The sequence below is a fragment of the Callionymus lyra genome, chromosome 18 (assembly GCF_982586985.1).
Source record: "Callionymus lyra chromosome 18, fCalLyr1.hap1.1, whole genome shotgun sequence".
Lineage (NCBI taxonomy): Eukaryota > Metazoa > Chordata > Actinopteri > Syngnathiformes > Callionymidae > Callionymus > Callionymus lyra.
The window spans coordinates 18,146,608-18,158,793 of NC_141835.1; the positions used below are offsets into that span (position 1 = coordinate 18,146,608).

General features: G+C 40.2%; 1 protein-coding gene across 1 annotated transcript; it reads right to left on the minus strand.

The window, feature by feature from the left end:
• Positions 1-4,151: 4,151 nt before the first annotated feature.
• On the minus strand, positions 4,152-9,875 carry LOC148060829 (neutral cholesterol ester hydrolase 1-like). Its single transcript, XM_087780098.1, has 5 exons — positions 9,680-9,875; positions 6,706-6,910; positions 6,557-6,626; positions 5,656-5,827; positions 4,152-4,855 (listed from the first exon to the last, which is right to left on the minus strand). Exons 1-5 carry the CDS (start codon positions 9,845-9,847, stop codon positions 4,250-4,252), a joined length of 1,221 nt encoding a protein of 406 aa, XP_087636224.1. The 5' UTR covers positions 9,848-9,875; the 3' UTR covers positions 4,152-4,249.
• Positions 9,876-12,186: the final 2,311 nt, after the last annotated feature.

Consider the following 12,186-nt stretch of genomic DNA (forward strand, 5'->3'; position numbering starts at 1 on the left):
AAGCTTATTTTTCACTTCATACAGAACAACTTTAACTTCACTTCATACATATAAATCAATCAGATAAAAACAAGTGTAATTTATTTTTTTTATTTTTTTTGAAAATGTCAATGATTAACTAAACTTAACTACTTCCGCACAATAAATGCAATATGATTGGTTCAGAAATGTAAAAGTCAACGAATGTCGAAACCCAATTTTCCTGACCTGTTTCAAATGTTGAAGTCTTCCTCTCCAATATGCAGTAAGTCCTTCTTCATGACCATGTTTTGAAGCTATTATTTTATGAAGTTCTTCAACGTCTGAAATCTCTGCAAATGAGAGGATACTAGAGGGGAGCCCATAATGACATAATAATGGCCTTTATGCCTCCTGCAGCCAGGTGTTATTACGCCCAATTTGTTTGTACAATGAGTCCCTTGGAGCTGGATACTTCCTTGGTTGATGAAGGGCAGTGACACTCCTTGATGCTTGACCAATCAAAGAAGAGGTGGTTTGGTTATGGTAAACGAGATTTCATCCCCAGATATACGAAGCGGTTTCAGCGGGCTGGGGCTTAAGCATATTATCCAATGTCAATATTTCAATGAAAAAGAGAGACACATACTGGTGAGTACAATAGAGGTCCAAGTTCAATTTAAGAGACCCTTTAGTTGCCTTTTAAGAACCACGTGTGTAGAAAATGACCGTCGTAATACACTCAACTTTATTCAGATGTGTACCATATCAGTAAAACCTACAAGAAAGAATTATAGAAACTGCAAGGAAAGAATGAACAAAACAAAGGGGAGGGTAAATGAATAGAAAAGAGACGAACAGGCAACTTATTCAGGTAAAGTGTACATTTAACAAGGGCGAGTGAAAGAGGTGACAAAAGAGCTTAACCAGGTGAAGAATGTACAAAGGTAAATATATGAACAACAACACTGCCACACAGACATCAGCGACTCATGGGTGGGTCACTGAAAGGAAAACTTGTCTGACACGTTCGGTATCTAACAGCAGCAGGGAAAAAAAAAAAGGTGTACCTTAAAAAAAACTTTTATGACTCACTCACATTTTTCAAAGGTTGAAGTCTTCCTCTCCAAGATGCAGTGAGTCCCTCATCATGACGATGCTCCATTTGGGAGGTATTACTTTATCAAGTACTCCCCCCACTGAAGTCGCCCAGATTATCAAATAAAATCCAAGTTCTACGAATAGTGCTAAACCCTCTAACCAAGCTTTATTATAGGTTAATCCTCGAGGCCCTGCTTCTTCTTTGAGAAAAATCGATGAACTCGCCATCCAGCTAGGTACAGACCCCCCTGCCAGGCGCACTCTCTTATTAAGTCTCAGCTAAGAAAATGGTGGAAGCTGGGCGACATGGTCATAGGGCTTCGCATCATTCTCTACTTCATGGTGTTGAGCCCTCCAACCTGAGCTTTGCTGTTGGTTAACACCAAGGCTAAGACCGATGTAACCGATCAGTAACGCATAAGAGTGATAATAACAGGCCAGTGCCCTCACTAGTTAATTGTTCCTAGTCCGGCTCCAAATAAGAGGACACCTTGCAGCGTGAGGATCTTCGCCTGGAAAGAGGAGGTAATAACCTTTGGACGGGATTCTGGAAGACACTCGGAGCAAAGAAAGAGCGCACCACTTTACTAGCTCTCTTGCTAAAGCCAGGGCCAGCAGGAGCAGAAAACATGTCATTTGGGAACTGATCAAGAGGCTCGAATGACCTATGAGAAAGTTTTTACTTCATTCACTAAGAGAGGAATCATTGGAAGCGCACAATAAGCTTAGAATTAACCCTACCGAAGAGGTGCCAAGATAGGAGGAAACTACAAGGACTATTGTAGACCACAAAAGAATGTTGTATTTGAATGCAATCATTTTATGCCAGCTGGGATAGCAATAGCCTGACTCATCACAATAGCAAACTGGTATTTAGAAAAAGCGACAGTCGTCTTGAAGAGGAAAGACACTGTGTGTCCGTTGTGCTCTTATCACAGCCATTAACTAAATGTGTTGAAGAATACACTCATAAAAGGTCTAGTGTTGAGATATTCCGATCACAAGAAGCCCCTTACACTTCAGGCATTCTCTTGGTATGCTGCAGGTTGATTGACGTCCAGTCTACTATGCTTCAAATGCATCACAAAGGAGATGCTAGCCATACTGTTTTCAGCCAAGAGCTCCCATAAGTATGTGTATTGAAGACACATGAGGATTGCCTACTGAAAAAGTGGTGTGGATAAGATGCAAAACAGCTACTGGCCACTGGGACAGAACATAACAATAGAAAGTTATTTTGGAGGAAGCTTTATCTTGCTGAAATTCCAGGATCGAGTGTTTTTTTCCGGGCGGCGGAACGACAAGAAATCACGGGGGATGATATCAAACTTTACTTTATGGAGGACTTCTCTTTAGAAACTATGAACGGCGACACAACATCTAAGACAGTTGACCCAGTTTTCACAGAGGATATATTACCTTTTTTTAGACCAAAGTTTAAACCTGCATGTTACTTCTACGGACTACTCTGCCATACTTATTTCTGACCATGCCCCACTCTGTCTTGATACACAACTATGTAACTATAAAATCCCATCCCCTCTGTGGAAATGTAATCCACTATTATTATCTGAAAAATCGTTTTGTGATTTCATTTCCAAAGCTATAGATGAGTTCCTTTTATTTTTTATCAAAACGACTCTACGTCAGATTCGCTGGTTTGGGAAACTCTGAAGGCCTTTCTTAGAGGACAGATCACTTCTTATACTTTCAAGTATGAATAAAAAGATACATGCAAAAATACTGTCTCTAACATTAGATAAAAAAAATATTAAAAATCAGGAGTCTGCTTCCTCTCCATCTCCTAATTTATTCAAGAAGCGACTGGATCTCCAAGCCGAGTTTGATCTCATCACAACAAAAAAGGCTGAACAACTATTGCTACATTCCCGAGGAGTTTTCTATGAACATAGATACAAAGCGAGCCGTTTACTGGCTCATAAACTCAAGCGCAATCGCGCTTTTTGATTTATAGCGGAAAATAAAACTAATCCAAATTCTAATATTTCAGACTCTGAAGGCATTATTCACAATTTTAAAACATTTTACTGTAATTTATATAAATCAGACTTTTGAATGACTTCCTTACTAATTTGAATAACCCTACGATTACTTCTACATGTGCAAGTCAATTTGATAGTTGACTATGAAATGAATGTTCGTCTTGTTTTCTACCGCTTACCCGGGTTCGGGTCGCTATCCATCATTTGTGACTTTGATGAAAAAAAGCACAGAGAAAAAACAAGAGATGAAATCATGTTTAAAGATCACGGATGAGTCAACTCAGCGCGAGTATTGCCATAGTAAGAAAATGTCCTTATGGAAAGAAGAGCTTACGCTGCCTGATAATTCCACGGCTAAGGAAAGGCTGCTGGGATTTAAAGGGACTTTACCAATTATCTTGAACCTCCGACACCAAACCACATTATTCTGATGAATGAATGAATGAATATTGTTTATATCGGGCATGACAGTTTAAATTATTAACATCACATTTCATCGTAGTTCACATGTTACATGCATGTCCCGAAAAGGAGAGCTGGAGAAACAGAAGCTTATCTAGTCCCACCCCCATTACCCTCAAAATAGTAGTAGAAGTAAAAAATAAAACCATAGTCATAATCATATCTTATATCAGCGCTTACTTCACTTTGGCGTAACAGATTCTTGTTACGTATGAAAATTTCAGAAAAACAGTAGATGTCACAAAGTCACAATTGGTCCGATCTGCACTGTTCTCAGTGCTGATTTATAGCCAAATCCTCACAAATTTTGGCTACGTCAGCTCGCATCTATGCCACGATCTCGCGAAATTTGGAGATGTCGGGCTGGTTTGCTCGGCTGCGATCTTTCTTTTTTGCGGATACAGATTGAAAATCCCAAATCCCAGGACGATCATTCCAATCGTCAGGAATGAGAATATGTACACATCCTCCACATCCAATGGAGTAAGGCACAAGACTCTCCAGTTTTCCCAACGGTCCAGGGTGTAGCTGGACGCTGGTGTCCCGTTCATGTGGGTTCACCAGAACCCGCACAACGTGTTGAAAAAACTGTCAATGGCATTCAATTGGACTCAAAAGGGACTTGGATGTTTTTAAAATGGCTTTATTATGTCTAGCAGTGCCAGTGGGTTTAACCATAAATAAAGATTTTCTTTTCAGCATTTGGAAAATATATTTCAAACTGTCTACAGGTTGTTCTGCAGCCAGGAAATGTAATTCCTCAACGACCTCTTTCCTACCTCAAAAGAAAATGGACCGTCTGCGAAACTAACACAACCATGAAATCCATCCTCGTAGTTATCGACATGGACGGGGACACCAGCGTCCAGCAGGCGGCGAGCGTACATGAGTCCATCGTCCCTCAAAACGTCGTGCTCGGCGATCAGGATATACGCTCGAGGTGTTTGGGCCAGAACCTCAGATGCAGCCAACAGTGGTGAGGCCCGCACATCCAGCAGTCCAGGTACGTTTATAGTCGACTTCTTCTCCCCTCTAACAAGCTGGTGGTTCTTCTTGTACCTGGGCGGCAAAAGGGAGGTCCAATCTACCCGAGCCCAGATCTCCGGGGTGACCTGGTCTGTGGATGAGTGACTGTTCATTTTTGTCGGCTCAACCCAAGAGAGATCTGCACCCAAATACTGCAGCCAAAGTTGGACCGTAAGAAATCGGGAAAGTGGGGGAACATTTTGGTTCTCTATGTATGAAGGTGTGTTGAAATCCACAGCCTGGGTTGCCGGGTAGATCAACGCCTGGAGACTGAACTTCACAACCACACTGTCATCCTGAGAGATCTGCAACAAAAACATCAAAGTTATTAGCATCATCATCATTTCACTTCTTTATTTTATCAATTGTACTTTTTACTCTTTTTGAAGTCTCTCAAGTGCAGAAAGCCTCATGAAGTCACGTGTTTTAGGTCAGTAGGTGGCGCCATCAGTTTAAAAATAATGTCATGTTTCATTATAACGATTGTTCAAAACAGAGCAAATACTGCAGAGACCGCCATAGTAATAACCACAATAATGACACTGCTTCATAAGGCTTCATCAGATTAACATTACACAATCATTTATTGCTTAATCCATTTACACAAAACTCTCTTTTCATTAAAATATTTACATTAAAAAATGTGCTTAAGCTCTGCCCATTGAAAACACTTTTACTGGAGATTAAATCGTGTTTACCATAATCAAACTCACTCTGCTGTGATTGGTCAAGTATCAAGGTTTGTCACTGCCCATAATCTATCCCTGAAGTCTCCACCTCCAATGGACTCGTTGTATAAACAAAGTGTGGCGTAATTACAGCTGGCTGGAGGACACATGACACGATCATTACATCATATTGGACTCTGCACTGGTAACCTCGCAGCGAACTTTATAAAGTAATATGTTCAAAACATGGTCATGATGAGGGACTTACTGCATCTTGGAGAGGAAGAACATTTGAAACATGTGAGTGAGTCACGAGAGTTGGGTTTTGATATTAATTGCCCTGTCATGGTGATCAAACTACACTTTTAAGAGTTAAATGTGTTTGTTTGTGAATTAAAAAAAAAAATCTTGTTTCATCAAACAACAGACAGATGTACCTCCTGGACCACGGCGGCTGCGAGGTTCCCTCCAGCGCTGTCCCCCGACACTGCAACACGATCAGGATCAACAGAATACTTGGCCAAAATGTCCGGAGACAGGAAGTGTTTGGCTGCATTGAGGCAGTCCAAATATGGCTCTGGAAAGGTGACGTTCGGATACAGACGGTACCTGCAGGCAAGAATAAGAATAATATTCACTTGTTGGAACTTAATTTGGGTTTGGATATTTTTTTGTAATGTAATTCACTTTAGTTCACTAGCTTAAGAAGGGTTTGGCTAAGATGAAGTGCCAAGATTCAACTCAAGAGTTTCCCAGACACATTCTTAACTTCCTTTTAAGGAGAACCTTAAGATCACACCCGGAAAAAGCTCTTAGAAAGGGTCTAACTTTAGTCGCTATAAAGTCTGTTAAGAATGAGTCAGCTCGACCTGCATCGTTCTTAAGAGTATGCCAAAGAAGTTTGCAGCACTTAAGAGCTTCTTAACCAATCTGGGAAACGTGGTCCTTGTCAAGTTAAGGCCATCCGCTTTTATATTTTTTTTCAACAATTTGTTCCGAGCAGGTTGACATCCCTCCAAAAAGACACACTAAGATGCTCGTCTGTAACGTCCATCTTGTATTGAAGCCTTGACAAGAGGAATTGTCCATATTTTTAGCGCACACTAAGAGACCGTTAACTTCTACTACAAACAAACTTAAAATATACACAATTATTAATTTTTTTTCCAGAACAATTCCTCTCGTCAAGGCTTCAATACAAGATGGACATTACAGACGAGCACTACCAAGGTATTTAGATGGTTTAAGATGTCTTTTTGGGTGTCATCATCATGTTGAAAAATCGAGATGTATTTTCTTATTTTCTAGGTTCAAAACAGGTGTGCGTGAGGCACTTACTCCACTGACACCACCACAGCGTTGAGCTCGTCTGACAGCTTCCGGCACTGGGTGTCGTACGGGCCGTACACTGAGCAGAGACGATCAGGTTAAATCTCAGAAAATATTGCCGTGTCACAATGTCGTTACCACACTAACAAAATACTTACTGGTACTGCCAGAAGTCCAACCTCCTCCATGCATATATAGCACTCCCCTTCTGAGGTGACCCTCCCCTCCGGCAGGGGGTTCGTAAACTCGTACTGGGACGTCAGCAAAAGTGATGTCAGTAATTTTCATCCCTCCTAATGGAGCTTCATTGTTGAAGAGGAGCTTGAAGTCAATGCTAGTGCCAAACCAACTGCTCAGAGTTTTCTAACAGGAGAGATGGAAGACATGAAGGTGTTAGAAAGTATGAGTTTTCATGCTGGACACACTCTTCAGCTCCTCAATTCATGTAACTAGACTACTGAAGGAATTGAAAAACACTTGTCACAAATAACATTAACAAACCCTGAAACAGTACGGAGAAACTTGGGAAAATATTTACAAAATGGTCAATAAAATCTTATTTCTTTACTAATTACTAATTCATTCAACATACCTACATAGTTTGTACATTTGTTTCTTGAAGTTGTGAATATTGTTTTGAGATTTAAGTTTTTGCATTTGTTTTTCCAGTTTCTATGTTTTAAGGGGGTTTTCTTAAAGTGCAGGTGTTTGTTCATAGATGTTGAGTTGTTAAATCTGGTTCAGAATTCATAAACTTGTTTTATATTCTGTAAATTTTATTCTGAATTTTAAAAACTAGTTTCATGCGTTTTATAATTTTCTGCAGTTAGAGTCACCAGAGTCAGTAAATGCTTCATACTCATAGAAAGTTCTTCATCCAGGGATTTTTAAATGATACCAATATATATTTAGCTAGTAGAACAAACTGCTATTTTACAAATAATATTAAAACATATTTTTTTAAACGTATTAGAAAATAAATGGAAATTTGGGTTTAAATTGTAATAAATTCTAAACCAAGGGCTGTGTGCGATTTCAAAATACACCAGCAGAGGGAGTTCTACTCTTTTCAGGTAACCCTGCTTTCCACTGCTCGTCCTGTAACATCACCACTGTTTGTGACCTTAAATATGATGCTATATAAGGGTTTCTTACTTCGTTTATTTTTATGGCATTATTAAATAAACTAAAAATATAAGATAAACGTGATAGTTCACCTAAAATTCAAACTTCACTCATTTTCTACTTACCTTCTTCTAACTAGGGTTTGGATTCTTTTCAGGATAATCCTTTTCTTTTTAGAGTCATTGACAAAGGTACAATCAACATTTCACTCTGATTTACACTGTTTTCAAGGCAAGCTTGGAACAGACGTATAGTCATGACAACGGTTATTTAAACGTGTTTGTCTGCCCTTTTCACACCTTGGGTCGTGGATCAAAAGAACGAAACAGGGACACACCCGTGAGGGGGGGACTAGGAGACAGTAACCCCCACCCAAGAACATTTGAATGATTAGAAAAGGAAACAAAGTAGGAAGAACTCTCCACAGGATATCGTGACACAGAGAGTTTGAAGGAACCAATAGGGCGATAGGGGGAGGACCTCCCGGTCCGGAAATTTCCCTTAAATATAGCGATCTTTCTATCGTTCGGGACCGTCCTTCCCGGAACTATCGACCTGTAGAGCTGCCGGCAGAGAGCGCGCCCGATCGATCGTAAAAGCTTGCATCTTTGTTTGACTTGAAGCGGCGAAAGAACGACCCGTTACACTCTGCATTGACCTTTTTTCTCCATAAAGCAAAGTATTGAGACTCGGACGTGACGTCGTTTTAGAGCGAAATTATGGGAGATTATCAGTGGTCTTGTATGTCTTCCATTTTCTGATAATTGCTCCCACAGTTGATTTTTTCACACAAAGCTGCTTGCCTATTGTAGATTCACTCTTCCCAGTCTGGTGCAGGTCCACAATTATTTTCCTGGTGTTCTTCGACAGCTCTTTGGTCTTGGCCATAGTGGAGTTTGGAGTCTGACTGTTTGAGGCTGTGGACAGGTGTCTTTTATACAGATAACGACTTCAAACAGGAGGAGTGGAGGACAGAAGAGCTTCTTAAAGAAGAAGTTACAGGTCTGTGAGAGCCAGTGATCTTCCTGGCCAAATACTTATTTTCCACCATAATTTACAAATAAATTCTTTAAAAATCCTACAATGTGGATTCCTGGATTTTTTTCTGTTTTTGGATTTCATTCTGTCTCTCACAGTTGAAGTGTACCTATGATGAAAATTACAGACCTGTCATCATTTTAAGTGGGAGAACTTGCACAATCGGTGGCTGACTAAATACTTTTTGCCCCACTGTGTCTACAAGTTCAGAGAAGTTTTCTCGTACAATATTTCCTTCCAGCTGCTAAAGTTAATCATTTTTTTGTTGATAGTGCTCACACTGTTTAACCGGTATTCATTAAATGGATTTGTGTTTGCTCTGTTGCCTTCTCACCAAAGTCATCTTTGTGTGGCACTATACGGATGACAGTTTAGCTTGTGATCAGATTCGCGATTATTATTTTAGAAACAGACTTGTCTTTGTTTTATTGCCACATTATTTCATGATGCATTCAGGGGGGAATGGCAACTTTACTGTAATCGCTCATCTAGATTGAACACACATTTCAAATAATCGCTTGACAAACTGATAATCTTTCATATTTTATTAATATTAAATAATCATTGCCTCTCTTTAGAAGACGAAAAGCTGAGCCTCACTTTATTCCAACACGAAAGGAATAAACAAGTTTTATCAATCGTTTTTTTTTTGTCCTTTTGATCGATGCATTCACGTAACCTCGTAATTATTTGACTCGCGATTTCTCGCTTCAGATCACCTGCTTTTAGGTCGAGGTAGTGTGTGTGCGTGTGTGCGTGTGTGTGTGCGTGTGTTTTCATAACACTCCTATTTCCCAATGTCTACTTCTCACATGACAGACAACTATCGCACCAGTCGCAGTTTCATAGCAGCAGACGAAAGTTCAGCAAAAACATTAACACTAACATGACGGAATACGAATCTCATGCAAACGTTGTACACTTTATTTATATGACAACAGTTTTTCAAAAAAGCAGTTTTGATCTCACCATATGGTGCATTGTCCGGATCACAGCCTCCAACATCATGAGCCTCCAGGGCTCCTGGATGCCTTCAGGTATAGGTGTGTAGATGTAGTAAGAGACTGACAGGGTCAGCATGGCTAACAGGATCGTCCTTCGACCTGCCATCCTGAAGAAAACCCGAGTTTGACTCATGAATACAAACGAGTGCAGAGTCAGTCTTGAAGTGGGCGGAGCTACTGATGGGAACTTCAGAATAAAAGCTTATTTTTCACTTATACAGAACAGGGGCTTAAGTATATTTTCTAATGTAAATATTTCAATGAAAAAGAGAGACACATACTGGTGAGTACAATAGAAGTCCAAGTTCAATTTAAGAGACCCATTAGTTGCCCTTTAAGAATCACATGTGTAGAAAATGACCGTTGTAATACACTCAACTTTATTCAGATCAGATCAGTGTACCATATCAGTAAAACCTACAAGAAAGAATTATAGAAGCTGCAGGGAAAGAAGGAACAAAACAAAGGGGAGGTTAAATTAATAGAAAAGAGTCAAACAGGCGACTTATTCAGGTAAAGTGTAAATTTAACAAGGGCGAGTGAAAGAGGTGACAAAAGAGCTTAACCAGGTGAAGAATGTACAAAGGTAAATATATGAACAACAACACTGCCACACAGACATCAGCGACTCATGGGTGGGTCACTGAAAGGAAAACTTGTCTGACACGTACGGTATCTGACGGCAGCAGGGAAAAAAATCCAATGCAAATGGCTTATAATACAAAAAAAAGGCAATTAGGAGAAAGGTGTACCTTAAACAACTTTTATGACTCACTCACATGTTTCAAAGGTTGAAGTCTTCCTCTTCAAGATGCAGTGAGTCCCTCATCATGACGAGCATCCATTTGGAAGGTATTACTTTATCAAGTACTCCACCCGCTGAAATCGCCCAGATTATCAAATAAAATCCAAGTTCTACGAATAGTGCTAAACCCTCTAACCAAGCTTTACTATAGGTTAATCCTCGAGGCCCTGCTTCTTCTTTGAGAAAAATCGATGAACTCGCCATCCAGCTAGGTACAGACCCCTCACACATATAGGGCATATAGGGATGCCAGGCGCACTCTCTTATTAAGTCTCAGCTAAGAAAAGGGTGGAAGCTGGGCGACATGGTCATAGGGCATCGCATCATTCTCTACTTCATATCATACTACCGATGTAATTGATCAGTAACGCATAAGAGTGCTAATAACAGAGGTAATAACCTTTGGATGGGATGCTGGAAGACACTCAGAGCAAAGAAATAGCGCAGCACTTTACTTGCTCTCTTGCTAAAGCCAGGGCCAGCAGGAGCAGAAAACATGTCATATGGGAACTGATCAAGAGGCTCGAATGACCTATGAGAAAGTTTTTACTTCATTCACTAAAAGAGGAATCATTGGAAGCGCACAATAAGCTTAGAATTAACCCTACAGGAGAGGTGCCAAGATAGAGAAAACTACAAGGACTATTGTAGACCACAAAAGAATGTTGTATTTGAATGCAATCCATTGCCCGACTCATCACAAAAGCAAACTGGTATTTAGAAAAAGCGACAGTCGTCTTGAAGAGGAAAGACACTGTGTGTCAGTTGTGCTCTTATCACAGCCATTAACTAAATGTGTTGAAGAATACACTCATAAAAGGTCTAGTGTTGAGATATTCCGATCACAAGAAGCCCCTTACACTTCAGGCATTCTCTTGGTATGCTGCAGGTTGATTGACGTCCAGTCTACTATGCTTCAAATGCATCACAAAGGAGATGCTAGCCATACTGTTTTCAGCCAAGAGCTCCCATAAGTATGTGTATTGCAGACACATATGAGGATTGCCTACTGAAAAAGTGATGTGGATAAGATGCAAAACAGCTACTGGCCACTGGGACAGAACATTACAATAGAAAGTTATTTTGGAGGAAGCTTTATCTTGCTCTCCAAGGAGAGCAACGTGGTTTATGTTAAAGAATGTATGTTGCTTATAGTTTTATCACAATAAACATGTAGTCATGCTTGCTGTGGCTCACAATGAGCTGGAAGGAATGTGCCCAGTTAGAGTTTTGTTTCCCCAGAAATGACAGTTGTTGTGCATTGAAACAGTGACCTTCAGCAAGATAACGGAGCTGAACTCAGAATGCAGGATATGACGCTGCGCTTACTGACTCATATAGAAAACAGGTATTCACTTGTATTCAAGTGCGTCTTCATCTGAAATATGGAATAAAAAGCCAGCAAGGTGAGAGGTTCTTTAGTGGTTTGGGACGAGCCGTGCCAAGCGCTTTTCCACTCCTTGTTGGTGGTAAAAACTGGATTCTGACTCTGTTTGTTATTCTAACACTTGTCTCTGTTCTCATTCCGATTGTCCGGGAGAAAATCCCTGACAGTTTATTATCTCACCAAATTTCCATGTGGTTCTAAACCGGTCGAAATCACCGCATGCCACTTGCAAGCTACGATATGTTAACTTTTGCTGATTCATGGGAGTTCATGTCCCTAA